Here is a 15,273-nt window from a genome sequence, read left to right as displayed (position 1 = left end):
GTTAAATTCCAGATAAATCCTGAATAATTTTTTAGTACAAGTATGTCCAAAGCACATATTCAATTACTCGGGGTTTACTTGAAATTCCAATTTAACTGGGCATCTTGTATTTTATCTGGCAACCCTAGTTCCTAGACCCTGACACATGGCTGACTCTCACTACACATCACTGAACAAAAATCTGGTAGCAGCATATGAACATTGCTACTATGGCAACAAAGTGGGGGAAATGTGCTAAAACGACAGAACTAAATGCCACTTCCCATTCCTTTCTGTTCTGATGTGCCTGTCTCCTCATTCCAGGAGAATCTAATCAACTCAAAGCTCTGGGCAGCCCAGTGCTCTGGGGGAACGCTGGCCATGGGAAGGGCGCTGTTAGGAGCAGCTTTCCCACCCAGCATTGCCTGTTTTGTTGTGGTCCAAGCACAGCAGCCCTTGGTTGTCTTCGGCCCAAATCTCCCCGCTCACCTCTTCCTTTTCAATCATTCATCCCCAGCGTCTCACTCTGTAGCTGGCACATAGTAAGGACTCAATGCATGGTTAGCAAATGGGCTGATAGGTAAGTGAATAGTAGGGTGACTAACTGTCCTCCTTGGACCAAAACTGAGGGGTTTTCTGGGATGTGGGGCTTTCCGTGTGAAAATCAGGGCAGTTGGAGCCCTCGGTGAATGATGCTCACTCTCAGTGGCTGAGCTTCTTGTCCATTATCACTGTACTGGCTGCTGTGTGACTACGATTAGACAGTGGCTGCCCTGGCTGCCCATTTGTTTAAGGATGACACTAGATGCTTAAAGCTCTGCTGACCCCCTTTGCTTCCCCATGCTTGAGCTGATTCCTGGGACCTTGGCCGTGGCTTCAGCCTGAACTCCTGGTCCTTATGTTGGCCTGTCCTTCCTTGTAACTTGGTCTTGTGGTCTGTGACAGATGCCCTGGACTCGTGCTTCTGGAGTAAAGAATCTCAGGCTAAGTGCACGCGAAGGAGTCTCAGTCCAATGGCGTGGACTCCAGTCCTGGCTGCCACAGGCCTGCTCCATCCAGTGCTGATTAGGACCAATTGCCACTTCCACACAACACCAGGAAGTATTTATTGAATAATTAAGCGGACAGCCATAGAACTTTCCAAATACATTTCTACCAATGTCTCAGTCACTTGACTATCAAAATGTGAGTTCTCATTTTAACCCGCCCCCTCTCCCGATACTGCCAGAAGTCATCAGATTCTAAGAGAAACAAATCCATTCTCAACTGGGCAGCAATGCTCCCGTCTCACTTAGGTCCTGCTGGGCTCCTGGAATTGGGGGTAAAGTGGCTCTTGAGAGGCTCCCAGCACTTGTAGTAGTTGTCATCCAAACAGTGAGAGGTCTTGAGCCCCCACTTGGTGACGGCCATGCTTAGAGAAGACTCAAACATAAACGCCTGTAGGAGATGATGGGAAAGAAAAGATGAGATGGATAACAAAGCACATCTGACTAGATTTCAAGAGACAAGGGGTGAGTAGGCAGAATCTCTGAATAATAAGTCTTGTATGCTAGCATGGGGTGGAGAGCAGGCCCAGGCAACTGGCTTCTGGCTCTGACCCCACCATCATACGTGGGCGATACCTTACGGAAGGCCTCGAATTTCTCAGTGCCTCCAGTTTCATTCTATAAAATGAAATTGGACACATAAGCCTCACATTGTCCTTGCAGTGTTATGGAGCTAAATTTGCTGGATCCAAGGAGAGAGGTGGGAGAGATTCCTAGTAATATTCACCCTCTCGGAGGCTGTCATTGACTGTGGCTATGCCCGTGTGAGGGAGGTCACACGCCCCATTTTGCAGAGGTGGACACCAAGGCTCAGCCCCTGGGAAATGACTTGTCTAAGGTGATGATAGCAAGAAGAGGAAAAGCTTTATTTTTCGGGACTCTAATCAAGATATGAGTTGGGAAAAAGAAAAGGAGGAAAAGAGAGAGTGAGGAGAAGAGAAGTAGGAGGCAGGAATGGCTGTTGTTCCTTTAGAAACTCTAACCCAGAAGGGAATGAATGGTGGATGTCCCGTGTGTTCAGGAGGATTTTGTCTGCCACAGTAAGAACATGTAAGTGCTCTGTGCACTGTAGACATTCCAGCTTCACCGATGGCTAAATTTCCTACTGGCTGTGGCTTTTTAAAATGATAAAAACCAACCAAACAAAATAAGATCCTACAATTCTTACGTGCTTACATTATTAGAAATTTCAAAAATATAGATGGGCAAAAAGGAACTAAAAATTCTCTGTGCCCCACATTACGGTTTGGTGTCCAATATAATTAACTGCTTTTTGCCTAAAACAATGGAGATGATTGTCCCTGCCTGACTTCCCGGGACAGGCTTGACATGAGGGCGGGGTGAGATCCTGTGGAAGTGCCTTACGCGGTATAAAGCACTATTCAGATATAAGGGTTGTTCTCATGGCCATTATTATTATTGTCTCTTGGCTGACTGCTTCTTAGGAGCCTTGCTGTCTGCCTGGAGTAACAAAACCCCAGCCCCACTGAGCTATGAAGACAGTATTGCATAAAGTTAATTTATTCCAAACTGGAATAAGAATGAGGCATATAGATGGGCCTGGGTCCAAATTACACAATGAGAAATAGTGAGGGAGGCCCAAAGTTAGGTCTAGATAAGGTGTTGGGCCCTCTCCCACCAGGCAGTCTGGACTTCCTGGCTACTCAGGCCTCCCAGCCCATGTGGCCCCCGCATAGGAGAGCACTTCCTCATCTGTGCTCTGAGCCCTAGCCATGCTCTCATGAAAGCAGCCCTGTCCCAGGACTCGCTGGTGCAGAACACTGCTCCCTGGTAACACTGACTACCCCTAAGTTTATAGAATGGCAACCCTGGAGTGGCCTGTGCACCTCCAGGAGCCTTCAGAGGGAAAAGCATAACTGATATCCTCAGACCATGCCTCATGGAGAAGCAGGGGTGTACAAAACCACACAGAGGCCCTTACAAGGGGCAGCAGAGCTGAGGTCAAGCAGATAAGACTCTTCTCAGCCTCCCCCTGCAGACCAGCTGCACCAACTCGGGCCCCAGGAGTGGGACTAAAAGCAAACTGCACTGTACAGAGGGACAGATAAAGCTCCCTGCTTAGGTAGTTTGCAAATTGGGCATGGAGTCAGGTGGGTCTGTGCTATTGATTTTAAAGCCAGGTAGCATTAAAAGCATTTGTTGAAAAAGACCATGCAAATTTGGGTATGATTCAGCATAAAATTACTCCTTGTGGTCCATAAACTTTAACTCCAAGAATGCAAAACTAAAATAAAATTAAGAACCGCAGCCGTCTGCAATTGTGTTCAGCCTCAATGTTTACAGCCGGACTCAAGAGGAATACAAAACAGGTTTTAAATCCCATCAGTTTCATCCCATGCCAGAGGAGAGCAACAGAAAATGAGAAAACAGCAGAGAACTGCTGCTCACAGGCCTGACCCTCCTGGGCTTGAGAACCTGGCTGAAGGTGACATCTGCGTCTTCTGCTACTGTGGCCCTATAGGAGCACTTCAGAAGCAGGAGGCGATTCTGAGACAAGCAACCATACACAGGGATGCAGGCAGATAAGGGAAGATCCTTCCCACAGTATTAAATATACACCCTTACATTGGAACAGTGCCGGACAGTCTTTAAAGTTAAATTATAGCCACCTGCCAGGTTGGATACCATACCCACTCTACAGATGGGGGAAATGAAGCAGAGAATTTAAGTGACTTACTCAAGGGCACACAGGAACTAAGAGCTAGGATTTGGGGTGTGGGGGCAATGGAGGGATAAGGACACATATGTAATACCTTAATCAATAAAGAAGACAAATATTTTTTAAAAAGAGCTAGGATTTGAACCCAGGCCTGACTCCAAGTCCAAAGTTCTTTCTACCCTCACTACATTGGGAGTCTAGTATACACACAGCGGGTTGCACATGGGAAAGGCACACAGACACACACTCTCCTCTCCTGACTCCTCCTCTGTGATTTTGGAGAGATAAAAAAGTAGACACTTCTCTCAACAAGACTGGGGAGTCCAGAGCCCACCAGGGCTTGGCATTTAACTTGCTTACCATGGTGCCATCAGCAATCCTCTCAGGTACCAACTTGGCTTTACTGGCCTTCTCAAAGCACTCGGCATCAGGCCCGTGGGGAGTCATGGTGCTGTGCAGGCTGCCTCCTCCTGGCAGGAACCCACCTTCTTTTGCCTCATAATGACCTTTGATGAGCCCCATGAATTCACTCATGCAGTTCCCTGGGAAGGTGGAAGCAGTATTATTTTTTAAAATATATTTTATTGAGGTTTTACAGAGAGGAAGGGAGAGGGAGAGTTAGAAACATCAATGAGAACCATAGCTAAGATCTGGAAACAGCCTAAGTGCCCATCAGTAGATGAATGGATTGGAAAACTGTGGTACATCTACACAATGGAATACTACGCTGCTGTAAAAGAAGGAATTCATTTTCTAAGGTCTATTCTCTAATACAGCCAATTATTTTGTTTGTTTGTTTAATACTAACCCAAGATATGTTTACTGATTTGAGGGAGAGAGAAAGAGAAAATAAACAAGTGGGAGAAACATCGATCAGTTGCCTCCTGCACACTCCCTACTGGGGATGTGCCCACAACCAAGGTACATGCCCTTGACCGGAATCGAACCTGGGACCCTTCATTCCGCAGGCCAACGCTCTATCCACTGAGCCAAACCAGTTAGGGCTGGAAGCAGTATTATTTTTATTATCCAAAGCAGACCCATAGACGTTAAGACCCTTCAAACATTATTTCCACAGAATGACAAGAAGATAGGAGAATCTGATACATTTATAAGATTAATAAAGAATACAGATTGACAAAGGAATAAACACAAAACATTCATTAGTGTGGAATTCTTGGTAGGCAGAGCCCTACTCCCTCCTGGCCATGTGGATTAGCAGAGATCTTGTATTCCACTGCCCGAAAGAAAATAGACTAGATCTAAAGAAAAGCAGAGCCCAGACAAGAATTCTTATAATAATAACAATAAAATGTACATTGTAATAAAAAGTGGATGTACTCTTTCATTTAGGCTTACAAGCCTCATATCAAAATTATCTTCTTTTATGATCTGAGTTGCTTCCCAAATAACCCCACAGTAACACATATATCACCATATTTCTAGTTCCCAATCTGGAACAATGAAGTGGTGTGTGTGTGTGTGTGTGTGTGTGTGTGTGTGTGTGTGTAAGGGTGATGCAATGGAAAGAACTCTGGACTTAGATTTTATTATCAAATGATAACCTGTGTAAAAGGGTCTTAGTATTTGTAAAACCCAGTCCATAAATGCTATAGTCTAACAAATACTATCTTCTATATCTGAATCTGATATCATCTTATTCTTTCAATCTTAAAAATGGCCATTAGAGTCATCCTTTTCTATTTCCATTGACATCATCCTCATAGAATTCTAAAATCTTAAAATTGGAAGGGATCCTTACTTCTACTCAATACAGAAGAATTTTCTATATCATTCCCGACAGATCATCTCCTGTGCTCAGCCTGCATGCCTCCTGCGCATGGAAGCTCTGTACTCAACAAAGCTACTGAGCTCTAAACTACCTAAGTGCTCTACTCAACAAAGCTTAGAGTGTTAAAAACTTCTCTCATATTAAATGGAAATTTGCTATCACATAAATTATATATACTGGTCCTAGTTGTGTTTTCTGAAGTCACACAAAATTTGACAAAAATCACCATATTCCCACTCTTTCGAAAGTAGGTTTCTATTGAAATGAAGCTTTTTATTAGGATAGCAACACATTTAGAGCAATAATTAAAGAAATATAACACCTGAGTAAATTTAAGTGCCTTTCCATTCATCCACCCACCTACCCACTCATCCATTCATCTGTCTATGTCTCACCCATTCCATCTACCAATCCATCCATCCAATATATATAATTGAACACTGTGCTAAGTACTGATGGAAATGAATAAGAAATATCCTGTCTAAAATTACTCACAGTCTGTCCCAAGAGAGCGCTAAGAGTACAAATGATGAACAGAGTAGAGAGATATGGCAGTGGCAACCCTTGCACAGTCAAACATTTGACATTATAAATGTCCAACCCCTCTTCCTTGCATGTGAAGTACAACCAAGTGCTGAAATAATTCTGTAATTGACTGAGCAGCCATACCCTCCCTGCCCAGACAACACAATGCTGCTATAAGCCCTGCAGAAAAGGTAAGACCCGGTCATAGCCCCATTTGTTTCTCCATGAAGTGGAAATAGAAGAAAAGATCCAACTGTAAGCATAAAGTCTTTATGCTTTTTAAAAGCAGTTCTGCTCATGATTTAAATATACTGTCACTCCTCACTCCAGAGTGTGTGTACTCAGGGTCACCGTCACAGCCTAATTTAAGAAGAGAGCAAGACAGAATTCAGCTTTGATCTGAATATTAATTTAGGTAGCAATGAGTTTGGTAATGACATTTCTATATCATTTTCTATATTTCAAAGGACAGTGGGAGGTAGACCTTGCCTTTCTGATTAATGCTGAAACCAGTTGACCAAGGTGCATTAAGATGACCGGATGCAATGTTCCTACACAAATAATTCTCCACTTCTCCTATAAAGTCACATCAAAGTAGCACGATTCTGATGATTACTAAAGCAGCGTCTTAAAAATCTCTGGTGAAAAATAATTTCTAACGTGGGGTTCTATGGTTTTTCCAACTAACTTGGGGCAACCGTACCTTTCTGGAGATCTATCTATCCAGGGCCCAATTCACTTGAGAGTCTTTTAAAAAATTGTAAGAAGAATTTCACGAGGCTATTTTGTTTCAGGCAATCTGAGCTACTAACCAAAATCAAGGAGTGGGTTGAAGCTGTGGCACAGGTAGCAGACTTGTCTGAGTCAGGCTGCTCTGCTGTCCCTCACCCTGGGTGGGGAGACGGCCCGAGGCTGCTGTTTCTCAACACAGAACTGCACACCTCCTGCCTCAGAACTCCTGACTGGCTCGTGCACATGCAGATTGAGGTTCCTCCTCAAAACCAACTAATTAACCTCCCTGGGAGTGGGCCCTGGGAATAAACATTGAACAGCTATGGTCCCTGGAGCAGTAGCATCAGCTTCACGTGGGAACTTGTGATCAATGTAAATTGTTGGGCCCTAGACATACTCAAGCAGAAAGTCGAGGGAGGGGCCCAGGAATGTGTGTTTCAATAAGTCCTCTTATAGCCTGACTAACACTGAGAACCTGCTAACGTTCTCAGTTGCACACAGAGCAATCTCAATACAAGAACCACGTAAAATGGGGAGTTATCAAGGACTAGCATGTGAGGTACAGGCTCTAGGCCAGAGCAGGTCTCGCTCCTTGACAACACGGCCTCTTGGGGATGAATTTTCAGAAGGACAGTTAGGGCCTATGATGGGCTTGACACTCTTCAGAAAGGACATAGTTTATTACAACTTTATTCAAAAGCATCTGGTGTCTTTGTCATGGTAACTAATTTTTTTTTTTTTTGTCATGGTAACTAATTGAATCCTTTTCTCAATCATAATGGTGTCACCTGAAAATGTGCTGGGATTTGACCATGAAGTGGCCTTCCACTCTGAGGGCTTCTGCAAATGCCTACATTGCCCGCTCAGTGCACCTTTCTATCCTGTTGCCCTGGCATCTTGGGAGCTGGTACTACAGAGAGGAGCCTCATATAGACAGAAGGCCCTGAGGTTAACTAGGGAAGGTGGTTTGTTTTAGGAATGTTCCTGCTCAGTTGTTGGAGCATCGGCCCACAGACGGAAGGGTCTGGGGTTCAATTCCAGTCAAGGGCCTATACGTGTACCTCGGTTTCAGGCTCAAACCCTGGCCCTGGTCTGGGCACGTGTGGGAGGTAACCAATCAATGTGTCTTTCTCAGTCCCACTCTCTATAAAAATCAATGGAAAAAATATCCTCAGATGAGGATTAACAAAAACAACAACAATAACAACAACAGAATGCTCCTGCTCAGATTTTTTCCAGAATTCCATGTACAAAATGCAACCTCCAGGAGGTGGAATTGTACATTGACCTTTAGGTTGAATTTACAGCTAGCTACTGCACAATTAAAAATGCCAGCCTCATTAAGTCCAGCCATGAAGTACTTGGTGATGCATTCACTTACTGAGCAAATATCTATTACATGCATATCATGTACCAGCCCTGTGCCAGGTGCATTGGTGAGTGGTCATGAGCATCTGCTCTGGCATCAGATGGCCTGCAATTCAATCCTGATTCCACCACTTGACTAGCTGTGAGGCCTTGAGCAAGTACCTAATCCTTCTCGTCTCAGTTCCATCCTCTGAAAACAAAGGGGATAAGGATGCTACTTATCTCTGACAACTGTTATGAGAATTAACTGAGTTAATACTTTTAAAGAACTAATAACAGAGCCATAGAACATGGTCAATAATTGTTAGCTGCTAGTAATAAGAATATTAATAAAATAAAAATGATAGATTTCATAAGTTCTCTTTTAGGCAACAAATGCTTTGCAGAAACTGCTTCCAGAATAGGGTCCCGCCCTTAGAGTGGACTGTAGTCTGCTCTACCTGGTCAAAATAATTCGAGAAGGCACATTTTACTGGTTCTTGCACCAGATTTAGATAATGAGGTTTCTCAAAACAACACATTCTCTCTCCCACCACCCCTCCCTGACGCTCCCCCCCAAAAGCATCTGAATGTAAAGAACTTCTTGCTTCACACTTCATCAACCTTTCTACCTCTCTTCAGGGCCAGAGGAACTGGGCTTAGGCTTTACAAAGTGTTTCCTCCTCAGGGTCAGCACATCGTTGCCATCCCACGGGGAAGTTGTGCTATTTAAGCAGCTAAAGGCCTCAGGAGGCAGGGTCCTGGACTCCAGCCAGGGCAGGGCGTCCAGAAACACCTCCGGCAGTATTCCCAATGGGCAATGCTCATTGCTTTGCTGTCTCTTTGGTTCCCAAATGTGACTTGGCGAGAGAGAGACTTACTGTGGTAATAAGGAGGCCTGAAGGTCTTATCAGCGACCCCCCATCGAGGTGGGAAGATGACAAAATCAGCGATGGCCACTCCAGGGCGGAGAGACTTGGCCGTCAGTACTGTGAAAATGGACGGGTCCTGCGAAAGCACAAGGAGAGGCTGAGCACAGGGGGAGAGGGAGTGGCTGGATGATGACACACGTGGCTCCCACACAGAAGGGGTTTTGAGGGACACTCTAATTTCTGGTCACACCACACTGGCCAGGCTGAGAAGTCTCGGCTTGCCATCAAGGTGCAGTCATCACTCATCTGACCTTCCCCTCTTGCTGTGCTGGAAGCAAAATGAATTAACACCAGCTAGGAGGATTCTGAGCTGCCTTTTCACCCTGCTGAGCCCATTTCATGTAAGTACTACCCGGTGGGCCTGAGAACCACTGGTGCCTGCCTCCCAGCCTGAAGTCAGGTGACCAGAGCTGGGCTGTACCGCAGGGAGCTCTGGGCAAAAGGGATGCTCAGAGTAAGGTGGAGATAGAAATAAAATATCCAAGCTTTGGTACAAATGTAGGATCTGCTTCTTTTTTGGGGGGGAAGGGTGTTACAGAGACTCCAGATGGTAACTTTATTGCTTTCTGACCCTTGTTTGACTCTCAGATTTGGAACACACCATGTACATTACTAGTTTGGGTCTGATAGTATAGAGGGGAGTAGGTTGAGGGACACTATTATAATTTTAGAAGAACTATACAATCCTTCAGTGAAAAGATTGAGGTTCAGTTTAATTGAAATCGGTGACCATGTTTGCTTTCAGATGCCATTCAGAGATGATTAAGATCTATTCCCTGCCCGCTTTAGCATTATTGGTGGAAGGGTGGGGTAGGTGACTAAAGGAGTAATAAACCAGGTGCAGGAACAACTAATCACAGCAAGGTGCCAAGGGCAATCTGACTTTATAAATAGAGACCCAAGGGAGTACAGAGGGAGGAGTCCTGTCTCCACCTGAGAGGATCAGGGAAGGCTTCAAAGAGGAGGTGACAATTGAGATCGGTGCTGAAGAATGAAAGGAGAGAGAAAGAGGGAGAAGAAAGAGGAAGAAAAGAAGGAGGAAGGAGGGAAAGAAAGGAAAAGGTATTGTAAGGACAGAAAACAAGAAAAGCATACAAATGCACACAGGTTTTATTAAGAGGAGGGAGGGGCAAGAAGTGGCACTGGAAAACAAGTCCATGGCCAGATGGTGAAGACCCTCAATACCACACTTCAGAGCTCAGACTTAATCCTAAACCACAGGAAGCCTGCAAAGGTTTGCTTAATGCAGTGGAAGAACGATCAGATCTGAATTTTGGAAAAGTAACTACAGCAGCAAGTCAAAACACCAACGCCTATTGCTGTGAGAGTTAACACTTCTTCATCTGCCGTGAGAAATGACCTGAAACCATTAGAGGAAATGCAGCGAGGCTCAAATAAAGCTCCATCCGTGTCGCAGGATCCTTTTTCATTTTGTTGTGGGCATGATGCCTCATTTTCTTTTTTCTTTGGTTTTATTCAGAGTTGCTGCCATTCAGAAAGGTCGTTTTGTGTCTTCTTTCCCCCCTCCTGAGATAAGCTGCTCTGGCTCAGAGTAATCTTTCTGTCTTTGGTTCTCTCCCTTCTGCTCTAATTATCCCTCCAGCTTGTGAATTAAGTTCATCTATTATGAATGAGGCTGCAAACTGAACTTTCCTCCAGGGCTAGCACTTTATCAAGAATGTGGGGCCTCAGGGGCCTGCACTGTAGACCTGGGGCTTATTTGTGGCCCCTTAATTGAGTGAAAAATATGACCAAGTTCTTAGTCTAGGATTTCCTTGGTTTGAATTCAAGCACTAAACATTATGAGTAACTTTATAAGAGAGCCGTGGGCTCCATCGCTGCTAGAAACAGCCAGGAGACCCTGGAGGAGGCAGCCGGAGCAAATCAACTCTTGGTATTTTGTGGGCAGGATGGAGAACTTCCCACATCCAGAAATGTTCCTTTCTTATCACTCCATCACTGACACTAGCAGTTGGTTTTTTGGGGGGGATAAACTTTCTATGAAGAAAATAAGTTTTTGGCCATCTACTGTGACAACTGAATTAGAGAATGGAGCTGTGTTCACAGGTTGGGTGTCTTGGCCTGGCTTCCTTACTACCTGTGTTATTTACTCCTTCATCAAAGCCTTGCGGCAGGTGATTCAGATTCCTGTGAGCACAGTGACAAGTGACTGTATTTCAGGCTTCCAAGGGTGACACTGTGAACGTAGGGGCCTGCTGTAAACCCCTCTGACTCAAGGGTGCCCCTTTCTCCAATGCCCTCCCAGGGGCCAGACTTACTGCGTGGTCATAGGCCACCGCGTTGATGACCATGAAGTTCTCCAAGTTGTACTTGTAGGGGGTGTAGTTCCCATGCCAGGCCACGACATTGAACGGGGAGACATTCTGTTTGCAAAAGAAGCAGAAAAGATGATCTTAGCACCTCATGCTTTTGTAGCTGTGATGCCAGTTTGTACTTGGCATCACTCTCTCTTTTTGGATTTGATTTTGTTCTCATTATTTAATAATACCATCCTTTGGGAAAAGCATAGCCCTGAATCATTCTGTGGTTGCTTCACACACCCTCAAACTATCCCTCGTTTAGCCACTAACCCCATTTTTTTAGTTCATAACTGCAGCTGCCTCTGGTCACATGTGCAGCAACAGAAGCACAGCACATTCTCCAAGTAGTGCCTTTTCAACATTTTTTAACGCAATTGTGAGAATCTGTGGATGCCAGCAATTCTCAGACCATCTGGGCTACCCTCTGGGTTTCCTGTGCGAAGGACAGGCACTCGCTGTGACTGTTCTCCAGGTAATGGCTGCCTAGAGGAGTACCCAGTAGACACCGTGCCTGGGTGGTGAGTACAGGAGGGAGAGAGGGTCTCTAACAGCTCCAGCCCCCAGGACTTGAGTTTTCAGAGCAATCCTAAGGTGATGCTTCTTCAGCCTGCCCTGGGGTGGGAGAGGATCGGTGTATAGGAAGGTTGGAAACAGCATCCAATTCAGAATGTTCTGAAGACCACTGGAGAGACTACTCACAGAGATGTGGCTAGTGTTAACTGAACTGACTAGAGATGGGTGGTGTGGTATCTGAGCCTCGGAAGAGTGGGAAGACATTGCCACTCCTAGACCTGTGGCATATGGGAAGGAAGTGTCACAGGACTCCAGCAAGAGCTAAAAACCACAAAGAAGGGGCTGCCCAGTGGTGTGCTGACATTTTACAACCAGCAATCTTGAAAAAAATTTAAAAATTCCAATGGATAGCATTTGCTCATCTCTGGGGTATAAATATTCTCACCATGATCATTTTAGAGCAACTGATGTGTTGTCACCAAGCACAAAGCTGGGAAGAGGTGGCAAACCAGTATAAACTGGCTCCAGCATACCACTGGGGCTACCCAACATGAACTGAGATTGTGAAGGGATGCAGACACAAGAAGTAGGAAGCAGGGGGAAGAAAAACTTCAACATGGAGGGGTTCACTGAGGGGAAAAAAGAGGGACATCTGTAATACTTTCAACAATAAAGATAAATTAAAAACAGAGAAAAAATCCAACTGCCTGCCAATTTCCTGTAAGGACCTCTTACTAGTTGAACCCAATCAAAAGCCAGCCGGGTAGGAAGCCTGGGTGATAGAGTCCATGTAGGTCAAGCTCCAGGGCCCAGATCATGACAGGGAAGGGAGAATGGATCAGTGGGAACTCACACAGAGAATAACCAGCATAGGGTCCACTTGGAAAGTGGAAACTAGTGGGGCTGCTGGCTGCGTCTAGTTCTTTATCAACTGTATGTCAATAATAAAAGGGAGAAGATGCTTAAAATGAATATAGATTTCCACACCCCATCCCCAGAGGTTATCGGTTTTGCATTTTAAAGAAGCCTCTCTGATAATTTCTGATGCAAATGGTCTCTAAATCACCCAGAGAATAAGAGGTTGATAATATATCAATGAGGGTAACCATTAGTCCTCAGGGGGTAACTTTAAGTGTCAAACTAATTGGCTTCTACTGGTTAGCATACCTTCGATGTTGTCCAATAATATGCCTTGGCAAAATGGAAGCAATAAGTCAAATGGGCAAAAATAAAGCAAACAAATAATGGTAGACAGAAGAGATCTTTGGATTATGTTTGTTATATGATCACTTTAGGCTAATATATTCAGAATATTAAGTAATAATATAATATATACTAATTATATACTATATTTTATTTTAATATATACTAATATTAGTACATGTTATATTATAAATTACATATCATGTTACAATTGCTATTATTTATTTATTTTTATTGATTTTAGAGATGAAGGAAGGAATAGAGAGAGAAACATAGATGTGAGAGATACAGCGATCGACAATTATTATTTTTATTATTATCTATGCCTTTGTTTATCTCTTGAGTTTACCAGGCTGGTAGTATAAACTAAATCAAGATAATTAACTTGAGTTCTACTTGTTTTGTATTGTTAGTATTTGAAATATGGTGGCCATTGGTGAATATAAATCTTAGATGATCTGCCTATTAACTCATTTCCCTTTTAGAACATATTACCCTGTCTCTACATTATGTTTTCCCCACTACTTATATCCCCATGATTTTCATTTCTTGGTGAATGAAAAGAACATGAGCAACAGATATGGTTCTACCATATACTATGACATTTGATAAATTATTTGTCACTACCTGGCTTGTTTTCATGGCTACAAATAAGGCAAACAGCATTTTATTTGTAATATTTTAGTGGTGTAAAGGTGAGGCAATATAATATGTGTATTTAACATTGGCCTTGGCAATCAGTAGGTGCTCATTCCCTCCAATGCCTACTGACCCTCTTTACCTGTTTGGCAGCAAACAGCTTTCCCTGGTATTTATTAATCACAGTGTAACCACCTGGCACTTGGCGATCTTCATACCAGGCAACAGGTATCAAGAAATCACGAGGATTGGCCAGGCCATTGGCTCCTAGAATACAATGACCCATAGTCTTTTAGACACTTTTGAAGTCACTTAGGAAAGATGCTCATGGTTGCACAAAGCAAAAGGACTTTCTACATCAAGAGCCACCCTATAATTTGCTTTCATTGTTCAAAGGCTCATTGGATTCCCAGTATGGTACCTTTTTAAGAGGACCCAAAGAATTTGATCCAGAAAAATAAATCATGAGAGTCATCATCATCATTTCCAGCATCATCTCCCAAAGTTTTAGAGCGAATATGGTTTATGAAACCACTCTACATATATTATTCCATCACTATAGGTGAAGGGAACAGAGAGGAGGAAGAGACTAGAAAAAAGGAAAAGGGAAGATCTGACAGAAATACTAGACCTTTTTCTTTCCAAGAAAACCCTGATGACTCTAGAACTCATCTACAGTCCTTGATCTATAGTCCTTGAGAAAGGAAGGGTTCCATGCTGGTGGCCCAGGTGTGCCATTGCTCCTCAGGCAGAACTCAGAATAAATCCAGGTCTGGAAAAGTGCTCTCCAGCCTGACAAACCTGTCAGGAAGAAAGGATTCAGGACTTGCTTGCTTACCTTTGCTTTGCAAGTGTTCCCTCCAGAGAAAAATAAATAAACCAAAAGACCAAAAATGAAAAGCATAAGTGCAAAAACTTAATTTAACTCTGAGAGGAGAGACCTGGGGAGTGTTTTATAGTTTCTAGCTCCTGAGGTAAAAAAAAAAGGGGTGGGCAGCTGGTTAGAAAATTATATGTATTTTCAGGAGGGTACACGTTCCATAGAACCCGGAGGCTATGCTGACTGCAGAGCAGCAGGAAGCCAGACCAAAGTGGGCAGAGCGGGTGGTGAACAGGATGACAGACGGCCCACCATGGCTCCAGCTGCCTTCCTGCTGCCTCCCACCTTCCTCTGACTGTTTGGTTCCTCCCAGGGGAGTGACCAGAAGGCACATGCTGGCCTGTCCCTGTTTTGCTCTAAAAAAGCTGTTAACAAAAAAGGGAAAAATTGGGAGGTGTGGCCACCACCTTCAGCAAACATGCCAAAGATGAAACCAAGGGCCAATTTTCCCAACCACTCTTTTCACTCCAAGAGATGGTTTTTAGAACAACCCCTCCTACCACCTTCAGTTCTTTCCTGCATTTCCTGCCTCCAGCTGGCCAGAAAAATCAGGAATGGGGTATCTTAGCTCACTTTTGACTGTTTTAATCTGCCTCATGGAGACTGTGGTTTCTAGCTTCTTCATAGCACTGAATGATGTACCTTTTTTGACTGTTAAGTGTTTAGATTTTGTGATGTGCTCAG

General features: G+C 44.0%; 1 protein-coding gene across 1 annotated transcript in view; it reads right to left on the bottom strand.

Moving 5' to 3' along the window:
• Positions 1-1,032: 1,032 nt before the first annotated feature.
• Positions 1,033-15,273, bottom strand: part of HGD (homogentisate 1,2-dioxygenase) — a 42,657-nt gene continuing 28,416 nt past the window's right edge. The window contains exons 11-15 of the mRNA XM_006755353.2: positions 13,852-13,976; positions 11,313-11,417; positions 8,983-9,109; positions 4,066-4,247; positions 1,033-1,416 (exon numbers count right to left, since the gene is read on the bottom strand). Coding sequence (XP_006755416.1) covers positions 1,267-1,416; positions 4,066-4,247; positions 8,983-9,109; positions 11,313-11,417; positions 13,852-13,976 — 689 coding nt within the window. The 3' untranslated portion in view covers positions 1,033-1,266. The remainder of the gene's footprint in view (positions 1,417-4,065; positions 4,248-8,982; positions 9,110-11,312; positions 11,418-13,851; positions 13,977-15,273) is intronic.

The sequence above is a fragment of the Myotis davidii genome, unplaced genomic scaffold (assembly GCF_000327345.1).
Source record: "Myotis davidii unplaced genomic scaffold, ASM32734v1 scaffold292, whole genome shotgun sequence".
Taxonomy (NCBI): Eukaryota; Metazoa; Chordata; class Mammalia; order Chiroptera; family Vespertilionidae; genus Myotis; species Myotis davidii.
This window is presented reverse-complemented; position numbering and strand designations above follow the sequence as displayed.